At 58.3% G+C, this 14,660-nt stretch overlaps 1 protein-coding gene across 1 annotated transcript; it reads right to left on the bottom strand.

Annotated features, from left to right (window-relative positions):
- Nucleotides 1–297: 297 nt before the first annotated feature.
- AQP1 (aquaporin 1 (Colton blood group)) lies at nucleotides 298–14,307 on the bottom strand. Its single transcript, XM_037837003.1, has 4 exons — nucleotides 13,793–14,307; nucleotides 3,846–4,010; nucleotides 3,294–3,374; nucleotides 298–2,318 (listed from the first exon to the last, which is right to left on the bottom strand). The coding sequence occupies exons 1-4, from the start codon at nucleotides 14,180–14,182 to the stop codon at nucleotides 2,142–2,144; spliced, it is 813 nt and encodes a 270-aa protein (XP_037692931.1). The 5' UTR covers nucleotides 14,183–14,307; the 3' UTR covers nucleotides 298–2,141.
- Nucleotides 14,308–14,660: the final 353 nt, after the last annotated feature.

Raw genomic sequence — 14,660 nt, 5'->3', positions numbered from 1 at the left:
AGGGCACCTTGTAGACGCCCACGTACAGCACTGAGCTCACTCGACTCCGAGGGGTGAGTATCTGTCTCCCCCGCACCCAGCGCCGGAGTCTGTGGGCCCCAGTACTGGGCCCGGGAAGTATCCCCATTAGGGACTATGAGGATAGGATGTGCCCCTCAGAGGGGCTTCCGGGGCGTGCCTGTGTCCACCCCTGAAACCAGGGGTCTGAGATCCTGTCAGATTGGGTCTCTAGGTGTGGGGCCTGATCCCCCCCTGTGGGGACGGCGCCTAGAGGAGAAACCTTCAGTAAGCCTGGGGGACCTTACAAGTCAATTTCCTTTATTTATTTTCTTAACACATAATGAAACTCCAAAGAGACATATGCAGAGCAGACAGATGCAGCGTCCATGTATGCAGCAGCTGGAACCAGGAGGAGAGTGCGTCTGCCCCTCTCCCCTCTATCCCAGCCCTCACCCCTCATGGCTTCTGGCCATTGCCCAGGCAGAAACTAATTGCTGGGGATGAGACAGGCCCATCTCACCCTCCAGGGAGTAGCTGGAGACGTGGCCTGGCTGCTAGGCCTGGCCACTGCCGTTATCTAGCTGTGGGACCATGGGCCTCATTTTCCTTATCTGTTAAATGGGCTAAAAGTCCCTTCGGGGTGATGGAGAGGAGAGTGTGTGGATGTCACGATGCTAGTGTTGGCGACCGTTAAGGGCCTCCCAGGTGTCAGCCGCTTCTAAATACCCAAACACTCCTGTCTGGGTTTTCGTCACCGCCCTGGCCAGGGGCACCTGCCAAGGAACTGCCCTGTAGACGCTGCACCGAGAATTCGGGCCCCGAAAGCAGACTCTGTGCTCTGCTGCAGCAGCTCCAGCGTCCTCAGCTCAGGCTGCCCCTCCCCTCCTGGTGAATTGGAGGGGAGAGGCTGCGGCCTGGGGTCCGTCACACGGGGGCCTCCGCAGGCCACCCAGCTGCTGCCAGGGCCTCCCACCAGGAGCCTGTGGGGAGGGGGACCTTGTACCCACCCCTCCGGGGACCCTGTGATGGCATCGGACTCCAGGCTCCGCCACATCGGGGTCATCTGTGCTCAGCTCAGGGCTTCAGACAACCCAAATGCCCTTCAGGAAATATACACACATACAGTGACTGTCAACACTCTCAAGGGGAGCGGAGGACTGAACTAAGTATCAGATGATGCAGAGATAGGTGGAAAAGACCAACCAAAGCTTAGTTAAGGAACACTGGCCTTCCTCCTCCCCTCTAAATGGCCTCCATTCTGCAGCGGCAGGCTCCAGGCGTCCGGTGACGCTGCTCCCTGGGGACCAGGTCTGCCCCCACTCTGGGAACAGGGCCCTCTACAACCTGGACTGTCTTGTAGGTCTCCGCTTTGAAACACAGGCACACATGGATGCATAGACAGCTAAGTCCTTGGGGAAAGAACTCAGGGCAGGTGGAAGGAGCAGCAGCAGCACTGGTCTAGAACACGTCTTCTAGAACCTGTGGTGTGTCTACACTTACAGAAACCCGGACAGAGGCCCCAGGCCCGTATAGCCCTCCCTGTCCCTACCACTTTGTGGATGGGGTCACCAAGGACCCAAGATAGGGAGACCCTCCTCCTCCTCCAAGGGGGAGGGCCCTGGGAGCAAGCCAAGCCGGGAGGTTGAAGGCTGCAACTTGGCTCCTACCGCTTCACCTCCTGGCATCTCGTCCCCCTCCAAGCCCCCTTGCGGGCAGAGAGCGTTTTACCAAGAAGGGCCATGCCCCAAAGGCACAGAGCCGCGATGGTGGAACCTCAGGCACCCGTGGCAGGCAGGTTGGGGAGCAACTCCGGGATGGGGGGGATCTTTCTGGCACACCTCCCATCACACCTGAGGGAACAACTTAGCAGGGTGGGTCCCTCTCTCTCACCTCCTCCAGTACTTCCAGGGAGAGAGCGATTGGTACATCTTGGCCCCCAGGAAGCTCCAAGGCCAGGAAACAGAGAAAGAGAAAGAAAGTGATAGGAACGCCCCCAAATCAGGCTTGACCCCGAAGTTCCGGTGGCTCTCTGGGAAGTGACGGCAGCCAGCTTGTCAGAGTGTCTGCGATACGGATTTCACCCGCCCCCCCGCCGCCCACCCCTGCCCCCGCCCCCACGGGGGTGCCCGGCCCCGCCGCCTCTATTTGGGCTTCATCTCCACCCTGGAGCTGTCGTCGGCATCCAAGTCGTACTCCTCCACCTGGCCGCTGGTCCACACCTTCACGCGGTCGGCGAGGTCGCTGCAGCGCGGGGCCAGGATGAAGTCGTAGATCAGCACGGCCAGGGCCCCGCCGATGAACGGGCCCACCCAGAAGATCTAGGGGCAGGGCAGGCTTGCTCAGGGGGCGTCCGGCCTGGCCTCGGAAGCCCCGCTGAATCGCCCCCTGCCCTGGAGAGCTTCCCCGGATCTCCTCCCCGCCCCAGCAGCACATCGGAAGGGCTCCCTCCGACCTCCTTTCAAAGAGGTGGGCAGTGCTCAACCCCGAGGCACGGGGAACCGATGGCGGACCCTAACGCCCAGGGCAAGTGGTGGGCGAGAGACACCTGGGTAGGGTCTTTGGGCCTCCGGCGACATGGTGGTCACATTTCAGAAGTGGGAAGGCGGTGCCTGCCCGGGTCCTCGCCAGGACTCCCTGTGGCCTTAATAAACGTGCAGATTCCAAGTGCACCCCAGAGCCAGAGCCAGGGCCAGAGCTTGTGGTAGTGGGCATCTCGTCGCCTCTGGGTGCCCAGCTCCGGGTGCCCGGCATGGTCAGTACCTGCCCTTTCTTGAAGACGGTCACCACCCCCCACCCCACCCTGGCTTGAAGGGCCCCAAGAACAGTGCAGTCTGATAAAAGGTTGGTCTGGAACAAAAAAACCCGAACAATAATAGCTGGAACCCACTGAGCCCTCTGGAATCCACTCTGCTTTGTTGGCTGCTCTCACTTTGTTGGCTCCTGGGAGGTCGATACTACCAAATCCCATCACACCCTAAAAGGAAGGCACAACTCAGGGAGCAGCCTACCCAAGGCCACGCTGGTTGGAAGGTGGTAGGGCCAGCACCCACCCACACTCTCGGGCCAGCTGCTGGGGAGCCTGGGAGGCCCAACTACCCCTGCTCACCAGTGACCCCACCTGGCCCTTCCTTGCAGGCCTCGGTTTCCCCATCTGTGAAACAGACACAGTGCCCAGGCCCGGGTGCTCCCGCAGAGCCTCTGATGGGAGAAGGAGCCTCGAGGTGGGGCCGGGCTTCCCACTTGATGCCAAAGCCCCCCACCCGCCCTCCGCGGGGAGGCCCCAGATGGCTCACCCAGTGGTTGGTGAAGTCGTGGGTGATCACCGCGGAGCCGAAGGACCTGGCAGGGTTAATGCCACAGCCGGTGTAGTCGATCTGTGAGGACAGAGGACAGGCAGGAGGAAAAGAGAGGGAGGAAGTTTAGGATGGGGGAAAGGAGGTTGAGAGAAGGGGCAGAGATGAAGAGAAAGTGAACAAGGAGAGAGAAGAGAGAAAGAAAGACACAGAAAGAAGTAGATGACAGCAGAGAGAAAGAGACAGTGAGGGAAGGAAGAAAGAAGGGAGGGAGGGAGGAAGGAAGGAAAGGAGGGAGGGAGGAGGGGATCAGATCTGGAAACAGTGAAGGGCACTGTTCCACCGAGGTAGCCCACGGCCCCACTGCTGCCCTCTCTGGGGCAGACCCCTGCCCGCAGCTCTGCAGAGCACACCTCCTAGTCCCCACCCCCCGCACCCCGGCAGGGGCCCTGTGGGGGTCCCATCTACTGCCATTGGCAAGGCCCTCCTGGCCGGCAATGACCTTGGCTCTGCCCTGCCCACCCTCTCCACCTGGGAAGGCCCCCCACTCACCGCCAGCAGGTGTCCCAGGGCCACCGAGAGGCCGATGGCCAGGGGGCCCGAGCCACCGAGGTCGCGGCGCCTCCGGTCGGTGGTGGCCAGCACGCAGAGCACCAGCTGCAGGGTGCCGATGATCTCGATGCCCAGGCCCTGCCCCGAGTTCACACCAGGGGCCAGCTGGAGGGGGAGAGGGCCGGGAAGGCCGGTGAATGCGCAGGCTGGGCTGTGTCCCAGGCCCCAGCCCCGGGCACCCAGGCCGGACCCTCCATGCCCAAGCGTGCGCAGCAATAGGGGCGGAGTGTCTGGGACTCAGGCCCGGTGTCCTCACCACACCTGTTGTTGAAGTTCCTGCAGGTGCCCCCAGTACCTGCCCAGACCCCAAGGGAGGCCAGAGAGACCTCCCTTCCCAGCTACATCCAGGCTAGAAGGCCCTGGGGTGGCCAAGGCCATGGAAGAAGACAGTCAGGGATGCTCACAATGGAGGGGAAGCAAATGGGATGGGGCGACACAGCTTCACACCCCAAAACTGGCTCATGCCACCCCATGCCTGCTGCATCTAAAAATCCCGAAGCAGCACTTCTTCAGCTGGCTCTCCTTTGTGCTTGTCTCCCTTGCTGCCTCCACCTCTGGCCCTCCCTCCCACCTCTCTCTGTTTCTTTCTCCCTGGTTCAGTGTCTCCCATTCCTTCTTGGCCCTGAGCCTCTCTCCCTCCCTCCTGGCCCCTGCCTAGACCCCTCCCACCCTCTCTCTGGCCACATCAGCCTTGCCACCCGTCTGTCTGCCACTCACTCCCAGGTCACTTTTAGAAACATGACTCATGGGAAAAGAAGGGAATGGGAGCTGCCTGAGGTCCCTGGAACCCTCCCCCTGCAGTCACTCCAGACCCCTCCATGTGGGAGTGTCCCAGGGGCTGGATGCGCCCATAATAGGGGAGCTGGGCTACACCAGCAAATGTCCACTCACAGAGTTGCCCGGATGTGACCACTTAGGCTGTCATCTCCAGGGCTGAGCTGGTGTGTGCAAAAGCAAGCCTGAGTTGGAAGTCTCACATCTCACCTCCTATCTTGAGGGCATGGGAGTCTCCAAGATCCTAGGGCAGTTTGCAAAATCCTGGAGCGGGCACTTCTCCATCCCTCCAGAGGTTTACCCAGCCCCACCCTAAGGCCATCTTACAAGAACAATTCTCTTCCCGCCTTTGTCTGCTGCCATGGGCTACAGGGAAAATGACTCACATCCCCTCCCCTGCCCTGCAGCCCCAGCTCTGGGCTTCTCTCGGTGGACCCCGCAGCCTGTCCCCTCAGATCAGCCAGCGCACTGGGCAATGCCCGGTTTCCTCGGAGCCCAGGCTTGGGCCATGCAGGCGAGAGCCCTGTGTTCAGGTCCTGACTCTCCTACTGACTGGCTCTGTGACCCTGGGAAAATCCTATCCCATTCTGGTCCTCAGTTTTCCCATCTGCACAACAGATCTGTTTTGATCTGCCATTCCCAGAGCAGCTGGGAGGTTTCAAGGCAATGGGGGCTATCTTGGAGCTTTGGGGAAGGGCTGCAGAGGCAGGAGAGGTCCAGACAGTTGCTCTGGCTCTAGTTCTGGTTCTGTCTCATCTTATCCCAAGGATATGGGGACAGGTAGCAGGGGAGGGCAGGTGGGAGCTGAGGGAGGTGTGGCAGGGCTGGCTCGTCCTATGCCCCACCCACCACCTGTCAGGCCTGCTACCCTCTGTGTCTGAGCCCTCTTGAAAAGCTCATGGCTCCTTCTCCTGCTCTCCCCTCTGCTCTCCAGGGTGGGCCTAATTGCTGGCTGGCAGGAGTCCTGAAACCAGCCCTTCCGCACTGGTTGATGGAGCCAGCGCTGTAAGTGGCTCGTCCACCCACCCAGCCTCAGGCTCCCACACATCAGGCCCCTCTCACAGATGTGGCCTCCCTGAGCTCAGCTCCTCCCCTGGTCTCTAATCGGATCTTGGAGACCCCAACCCCTGCCCAGAGGCACAGCTTTCCATTTAAAGTGAGCAGGACAGAGGGTTATGGGGCAGTGCCCAGAGCTCTGAGCCCACTGGAAGGGGAGGGGACAGGTTCCCTTCCCTGGAAACTCTTGGCTGTGTCCCCTTCCAGACTGCCCAGGGCCTGTGGGTTGACAACCTGTTGTCAGAGTGACTAGAACTTGGGCCTTTCCTCCTCACTACACCTGTTGTCGAAGCTCCGGTTTGGACCCCTAACACCTGCCTAGACCCTCCCAATCCCAGCCACCACCACCAGGAGGGATTCCCAGATTGCTTCAGCATCTATTGCCCTTCCCTCCTTTGACTACCTAATGCACTAGCACTGTCTTACATTTGGAAAAACTAAATAATGCATAATTGGAAAGGGCAGTTAGAAGGGCAGTTGGAAGGGTGCACTGTAGAAAATTAGTGTACAGGTAAAAGCAAGTAGAAAACTCAATACTTATGCTATCATTTACAATCTATTAAATTTGAGCCAATTGCTTTAATAGAACCAATTCCAGCTGTGGTCACCGGCCATTGAAAAAAAAATTCGCACATCCCCAGGCAGTTGCCGGCCCCAAGTCTTATATTTCATTGATAAAGACAAAAAAGGGTAACAACCAGTTTTGTGAATACAAGTATAAATAAAAGCATAACTCATGCATTTTAATCTGAAGCATCAGAAAGACTAGAAGCTCTCTGTACATCTAACCCATTTAAGCTTTCCTGAATTCCTGCCTGGAATTAACGTCTGCTCCCACACCACCATGCCCCCTCCGAACTGTCTTCACCTGGCAGGGAAGTAATCCTCCTGCCTCGTGTGTGGGTGCCTCAGTCCACCCGGCCTGGGAGCTCGGGGAGGAGGGTGGAAGACTGCCTCCATGGCCATGCCCAGACCCCTGAGACAGGCTCAGCCGTGCAGTGCCAGACATAATGGAGGATGCCGGTCTTCCAGAGCTCCCAGCCTCTCTAGAGGCCTCCTGGCTCCAGGGAAGCACTCAGACTCAAGGCTGGAAGACCACAGGCCAGTCATTAGCCTCTCTGGGGCACAGGGCACCCGTGCAAAGCTGGGTGAGACGATGGATTAGGAGAACAAGGCCAGGGAGGAATGCAGCTTGCCCAGAAATGTCCCTGCCCAGGGGCCTGTGCCTTCCCAGACTCACAGACCACAATATAGCCACCTGGCTGTAACCGGCTTGGACTGGGGGGCTGGCAGGAGGTGGCCCTGCGGCTGCCAGCGTGTCCCGGGCTCCAGCATAGCCCAAGGCTAATCTCTCCAGTAACGGGCCCCGAACACTCCCGGTCACCCAGGGGCAGGCTAACCAGCTTCCAAGGCCCAGGGCTCCCAACTTGGCCTGGGCACCCTGGCACCCCACCCCTGGGAGAAGCAGGCTCCAGAGGCAGGCCTGACTGAGGCGCTGAGCACCTGCTCTTGAGAAACATGGGACAGGAGACTTTGAAGCCTGCCCCACCAGCCCCAGTGCTTCCAGGACCCAGCACTCGCAGTGGGGACCTGGTGGACATCATCCCCCACCCCCCACACATCCCCAGCCTCTGTAGCTGCCTCCATGGGCAGTTATGTGTGCATGTGTCCCTGGGAATCCACGAGTTGATGCATCCTTGTAGATCAGTGTGTCCAGGTGGGAATTTCCCTTTTTCTTTTCAGAGATTAAGAGGTTTACTGCACAGTAATTATATGAAGAATCTATCCAAGAGCTATAAAAACTCTCAGCCTATATGGACCAAACAAAATAGCCTTAAAAAGACTCAAAAATTGACAGGCAAGGAGAATTTGATCATCTACCAACAGAGTGGAAGACTTTAATAACCCTGTCTTAGAAACTGATGGAATGAAGCAGTTAAAAAAAATATGAACATGAAATATATATCTGAATGTGATTAAAAGTGGAAATGATAGATTCTATATATGATAACAGAATTAATTTTTTAAAAAAAAATGATAGATTCTATATATGATAACAGAATTAATTTTTTTAAAAAAAATCCATGAAACTACACTACACAAACAGTGAACCCTGAGTTAAACCATGGACATTAGTCAATAGTACAATTATTAAAATGTGCTATCATCAATTGTAACAAATGTTCCACACCAGTGCAAGGTGTTGGTGGTGGGGCGTATGAGGATCCTGTGTTTTATGCATGATTGTTCTGTACAACATCTTCTCTAATAGAGAAAAAAAGAAAAACAATAAGAAGATGGCAGATTTTAACCACATAATTGACATGCTTGATTTAAGGAACGTACATAGAACCCTCAACCCACAAATGAAGAGACTATACACTCTTTTCAAGCACATGTGGGACATTTAGATAAACTGAGTATTGTCCAAAACGTCTCAACCATCTCTGAAAATCGCCGTCAACAGGATGCTCTCTCTTGCCAAGGTGGGGACTCCATGTGTCGGGGGGTCTCTGTAAGGCATTTGCCCTGAATGGCTGCACCTGGGAGTTTGGGTCCACGGATCAGTAGCATTTTGTGAGTGTGTCACTGTGCCCCTGTGTGTTACACCCCCACGTGGTGCTGCTACTCACTGGGAAGGAGAAGGAAGGGGAAGGAAGTCCCCTTGAGCAAGAGAGCAGCAGGTCTCAAAAGTACCTTTATTTGCTCCCAGAAGCCATTTCATCTTCCTGACAAGAAACAATACACAAAGCAATGGCTTCCTCTCTCCCTCCCTCCTTCTTTTCCTTAGTCCAGACAGCCCCCGCCCTCTCACCCTCCCGCCAGGGAAAGGAAGAGGCTCTATTGAGGAGCCCCCACCCCAACCTCCTGGGGTCCCAGCACTTGAGTGTGAGCATTCGGACTTCAGACTGTGTTGCACACCCATGTGTGTGCCCCTTGTGTGCAGTGCTCAGATATGTCCATGTGAGGTATATGTTTGTGTGTGTGCAACATGAGTGCATGCATCTTGGAGCAACAGCAGGAACCAAAGGCTGGGAGGCAGGGGGCTGGGGTCACATCCTGCCATGATTCGCTGTGCAACCTTAGGCAAGTCTCCACTCCTCTGTAGGCCTCTGTTTCCCCATTAGCCTAATGGGGCCTTGGCCCAGATTGCAGCCCCAGAGAGTATCCAGGATTCCTCCCTGCGTGACACTAGGCTGCTCCAGCAGGACCTCCACAGTCACCCTGCAGGTTGGGTTCCAGAAACCTGGAGATTTCCACAGGCCGTCTGAACTGCTGGACTCAACATGCCACAAAGAACCTCCCACACACCCCCACTGCACCCTTATACTGTCAGGAGCCCCAGAGCAGCCTCCCTGCCAGAGAGGTCCACTTGCACACCCCAATGACAGGTCGCTTAGTGACAGAGACAGCCCCTTCCCAATCAAAAAAAAAAAAAATCCCGGGGTGGGAGGGTGCATTCTCCAGCCCTCTCTACCATCTTTTGAATTGGGACTGTTAGCCTCAAGGTGTGCTCACTGCCCCGGATTGTGCTCCTTGTACCCCCTGGCCCCGTGCCGGCACTACGAGCAAGGAGCCCCTCTAAGCCCCCAGGTTGAGACCCCAGCTGAGGGGACCCTGGCCACACCTTAGGTCTCAAAGAGGACATCCCCCTGCCCACATGTGCAGGCCAGCACAGGGGGGCAAGGGTGTGTGGGCTCAGACGCCAGCCATCTGGGAGACCCCAGACCTACTGGAGGGTAGCCAACTGCAGCTGAGGGCTCCGGATGCTGCCAGCAAAAGTTTCCTAAGCCAATCCCAAGGGGTGGGCAGGTGGATGTTTGGCCCGCCTGGGGAAAGCCCTGGTGGGCTAACACTAAAGAAGCACCTGCTGCTGGGTGGGGGCCCTAGAGAAACTGGGGGAGCATTCTCGGCCGTGAAGGTTGGGGAGGGCTGTCTGGAATTGCCTTGTGATGAGCTAATGGCTTCAGCTCACACTGCTGGACGGCTGCCTGCAGTAGAGAGGAGAGGGCAAGGTGTGAGGGGCAGGGCCTGGGTGGGTGGGGGTGGGGGATGAGGCAGACAGGGTTCTGGGCTGGGCTGAGCCCCCTCAGTCTGAAGCACCCCAGCAGGTCATGTCCACTCCCAGAGGGCCACCCCTTCAAACAAGGGTTCCCAGGGCAAGCCCTGGTTGGGACCAGTGTCGGGGTGGACAAGACCGAGGCTGGTGGGGCTGCTCTGAGGGCTCTAATGTACAAAGCAACCCCAGAATTTTCCGTGGCAAGGGAAGCCTCCACCGCAAAGCTCCTGCCTCTCTCTGTGCCCTCCCCCTCATCTGGTTCTGGCTAGAAACAGTAATTATATGTCCCTGCTGTGTGGCACCACCACCCAGCAACCCCCTGGCAGGTCGGGCTGGACAGGGACGTTGGAAACCTCTGGCTCCAGCTTCCCAAGCCCACCCCCAAGCTCTGGAGGAGGAGAAGTTCTCAACCCTGTATGAACTGGTGGCCTGGAGAGATCTCTCCCTCTGTGGTTAGGGAAACTGAGGCACAGGCAAGTGAGGGGAAGGAGGAGAGCATATGCCTGAGGCCAGGCCCCTGTTGGAGCAGGCAGAAGTACTCCCCAGGCAGTCAGGCCAAGAATCAGCAGGGCCGCGAGAAGACCTCAAGAGAAGGTAGATCTGCCCTGCACCTGAGGCCCCAGGGGAAGGAATCATGTGCTCTGGGAGGGCTCAGGAATCCAACTCCTTCAAGACCCAGGCATTGGCCCAAATCCTGAGCTCTCACCACCCTCCAGAGCCCCAACCTGCCACCACAACCCCCCAGCCCCCACGCCCGGGCATGGCCTCCCACGGCCCCACCCCTTGCCAGGGCTTGTGCAGCATCTCTGCCTGGAGCCCCTTCCCACTCCCGGGCCTGCCTCCACATTTGGGCCCAAAGCACCTCTTCCCTGACCCCCTTCTGGCCCTCCAACCCCTCAAGTCCAGAAGTTCCCTAACCCACCTGCCCTCTCCTATCTCTCCCGCCTCCTGCACCTATCACAGACAGCCGTGCTCTCAGCTTATCTTGTGTGGGGCCACAGGCTTCCCAGGCAGGGAGCTGGGCTGAGTCAGCACCCTGCAAGTCCTTGTCGTGTTTGCAGGAAGTGTGCATGGTGGCAAGAGTGTAACAGCCAGGCAATGGTCAGGACTCCCGAGTTGACCAGTGTCTTGCACCCCAAGCTATCTCCCTGTTTTGCAGGTGAGGCCACTCAGGTGAAGGAACGCAGGGTATTCGTGACTGAGCTTGGGCAGGGACAGGCCCAGCTTCTGAGCCTCACTGCCTAGGCCAAAACTGGGGCTTGGCCCTTAGAACCAGCTGGAACCCTGCAGGCTAGACAGAGGAGACCCCTGGTCTCAGACCCAGAGCCACCCTGCTCTCAGGGCATGTCCTGAGTCCTGACTCAAGGAGGAGAAAGTCATCCCCACCATGTCCCTAGGGGACCCCACTGACTCACCCAACCACTTCCTGCCACTTTTTTCTCTATTTTCCTTGGAAATCTCCATGCCAATGACCCACTCCACCCAGTTTTGGCTATGGTGGGCCCTGGGGCCAGAGGAGCTGCAGGAACTGCTCCAAGGGTGTGGGGGAAAAACTGTGTCACCTGCCATGCAAACTGGTCTCTGCCCCATCAAGGCCAGCCCCAGGCCCCTCTGGACCCCAGGTCCAGTGTCCAAAGGGAGACCTCGGTGGGGGGTGGGGGGTGGAGGGGTGAACCTTCACTGTTTCTAGGACCGGGACTTGGGCTTGTAGAGATAACACCTGACCCCAAACTTCCATGCTGTGGACAGGCCAGGGCCTGAAACCCCACCTTGATACTCAGTCCCTTGAAGTTCAGCATTGCCCTTCGTGAAATCCTCTTGGCCAAACCCTCCTGGGAAGGGTTATAAACTCAGCAAACAAAGTGAGTTTGCCAGTGGTGCAGGCATGGCCAAGAGATGCCAAGAGACCTAGAGTCGTTGCTAGATCCCCTCTTTGGGCTTCAGGGTCCTCGACTCCGAGGAAGCCCAACATGTTAGCAGCCGACAGGGCTTGAACCCAGGTCACCTGCCTCCCTGCCCTGGGCCACCCCACACTAGGCTGTGTACCTGTCTCCTTCCCACATCTGCCACCTGCCCAGCCCAGGTATGGGACTGATTCTGAGGAGTGGAGGGTACTGGCACAGGGTGCGATCAGATAAAGACCCACCCTCCCTGTATCTGCCTTGCATGCCCTCCTCAAAGAGGGCAAAGCCCTTTGCCAGCAGATTCATAGGCCCTGCCTGCCCCTTGAGTGGGGGAGACAAGAGGGGGCCAGGAGGCCTGGGGAGGCTCAACCGCTCCCCTCTGGGGATCCTCTGCCCACCCCCATCATATCCAGCCGTGCCCCCCTGTGAGCCTGGGCACACCCAGAGAGCGCTCCCTGGAGTCACCGCCCACTGGCCCACGGGAGAGACTGAGGCCTGGAGGGACGTGGCCAGCCCAAGTCTGTCTCTGATGCCCGTGGAAGCCACGTCTTCTCTGGGTAAAGTCTAAACTCCAGTGGCCAAGCTAATCTTCAATCCTGGGATGAGCAGGGGTTGGCTCTGCAGAGGGACTGGGCAAGGTGTCACGGTGACACACGAGTGCTAATCCCCCGGTGCCGCAGCCGTGCCAGCTGCCCTCTGCACCAGACCTTCACCAAGCCACCCTCCAGCTGCCACCTCCAGGGCCTGACCTTTGGCTGGGAAGCAGGAAGGCTGCTGCTGTCAACACCCTCGGCTGGCTCAGGGGAGCCCTCAGCCGGCTCCAGTTCTCACACTGTCTTCATACACACTAGCCCTGCCCCAGGCCCAACAGCCTCCTTTCTCCATCTCCAATCCCTCCTCTCTGCTCCTTTGCCTCTCTACACCCTGTAAGGACACTCCTAAGCCTGCTTGCCTGTCCCCTGGGGCCCCCTGACACAGCCATGCGTCCCCTCCTCCAAGCCTCACTCAGCCTCCTGTTGCCCCCTGTTGTGGACCAAGCCAGGCCTGAATTTGCACTTGGCGGAAGGTCTGGAAAACCCCAGGCCTGAGACAGCAGGCAGCTACCGCCAGTGGCCAATTAGCTGTACTAAGCAGCCCAGGAGGAATTCTTTTCAGCAGCTGCCACCCAGTTGCCAACATCTGCTTATCCCTAGTGACCCCAGCCCAGATCCCATTAGAGCCAGGAGCAGTGGGCACACAGGTTACACACTCACACCCCCCACACACACACACACACTCCGATGGTGGCACCAATGAGCTCACAGACATAATTCCAGAAACAGTCACATGCACACTGGGGCACACACAACTTATACAAGCCCATACCAGTGTACATGTGCGTGCCCACCTAGATACACACAAACACACGAGCCACACCTCTCAAGGTCTGGGGAGTGGAGGAGGAGGTGGGATGTCCCAACCAGCCCCCACTTCACACTATAATGCAGAAAAACAGCCCCAGAAAGTGTTTTCACTCCTCTGTCTTTGTCTGATTTCCAGGGACAGAGAAGTAGGAGACGGCTTTTTCCTTGAAGACAGTTTGCTTGGGGGTGCTGCATGAATGTGAGGGACAGCAAGCAGCTGCATGGAGAGGTGGGTGCTGTGCTGCTCCCCGTGGGGTCTTGCATGTCGGGCATGGGGTGCAGGGTGACTGGGGACAGCGGGCAGAGCTCCCTCAGGGTCCATGACTTTGGGACAAGGGAGCTGGCTACACAGGCAGGACTGAGCGGGCAAAGAGACTACAGCCAAGGCTGAGAAGCTCACAAGTTAGCTGCCTCCAAAGCTCATTTCCCACAACAGATGCCAGCGGGGGACCTTGGCAAGACCCTTGGGTCTCAGCTTCCCACAGTGCCTGGCAGCAAACAGGCTCTGGGCTACGAGCCTAGCTGAGTTCCAGTCCCAACTCTGACCCTAACTCTCTGTGTGATCTCCGGAAACCTCTTGTCCTCTCTATTCCTTGGTATCCCCATCTGGACAATGGGTGGAAGACAGGACCGGTGACCCCCTCAGCACCCTTCCAGAACCCCGCCAAAGCCCGGGGCCTCCACACTCACCCCATTGCGGCCGAGTGAGTTGCCGGGCAGGGAGGAGGTGATGCCCGAGAGGATGGCGGTGGCGACGATGGCCCCGACGCACTGTGCAACCATGTACAGGACGGCCCGGAGGATGCTGATCTGGCAGCTGAGCAGCAGCCCCAGCGTGACGGCCGGGTTGAGGTGGGCACCGCTGATGTGGCCCACGCTCTGGGCCAGCGTGGCGATGCTCAGCCCGAAAGCCAGTGACACCTTCACGTTGTCCTGGACCGTCCCCGTCGTCTGGTTGCCCACCACCGGGTAGTTGAAGCCCAGGGCGGTACCGATGCTGATGAAGATGAAGAGGATCATGGCCAGGAACTCGGCCGCCACTGCCCTCCAGAAGAGCTTCTTCTTGAACTCGCTGGCCATGCTGGTTGTGGTGGCAGGGGGGCTTGGCTGCAGGCTGCTGCCGGGCGCAAAACTCCCTCTGAGAGCTGAGCCACGGCCCCGGGGTTGGGCCTATTTATAGGGCCCGGAGTGGGTGGGAGCAGGGTGGGGTGCACAAAGGGAGGAAGGCCTCTCCTTACTCCCAGCCCGCCCCAGCCTCACGGGCCTCCTCTCCGCGATGGATGCAGACACAGCTCTGCTGTCGGCCTGCCAACTTTTTTCCCTTCCTCCTCTCCCCCCTCCCTCCCTCCCTCTGGCTCTCCCTCCGCCCTCAGCCCTGCCCAGCCCGAGGAGGCAGGCAGGAGGCAGCCACTGCTCTAATAGGCTTTGGGAAATTCCTCCCAGCCAGCCCCACTCAGGGGGACAGAGAAATCCAGGTGTCCCCGCCCTGAGCACCAAGCTCGGGGGGTGCCCGAGGGTAGAGCCGGGCACACCGGATGGGGCGGGGCTGGTGGGCGGA

This window comes from Choloepus didactylus, chromosome 5, assembly GCF_015220235.1.
Source record: "Choloepus didactylus isolate mChoDid1 chromosome 5, mChoDid1.pri, whole genome shotgun sequence".
In the NCBI taxonomy this organism is placed as follows: domain Eukaryota; kingdom Metazoa; phylum Chordata; class Mammalia; order Pilosa; family Megalonychidae; genus Choloepus; species Choloepus didactylus.
Note: the sequence above shows the minus strand (reverse complement) of the source record. Positions and strands in the feature narration are given on the sequence as shown.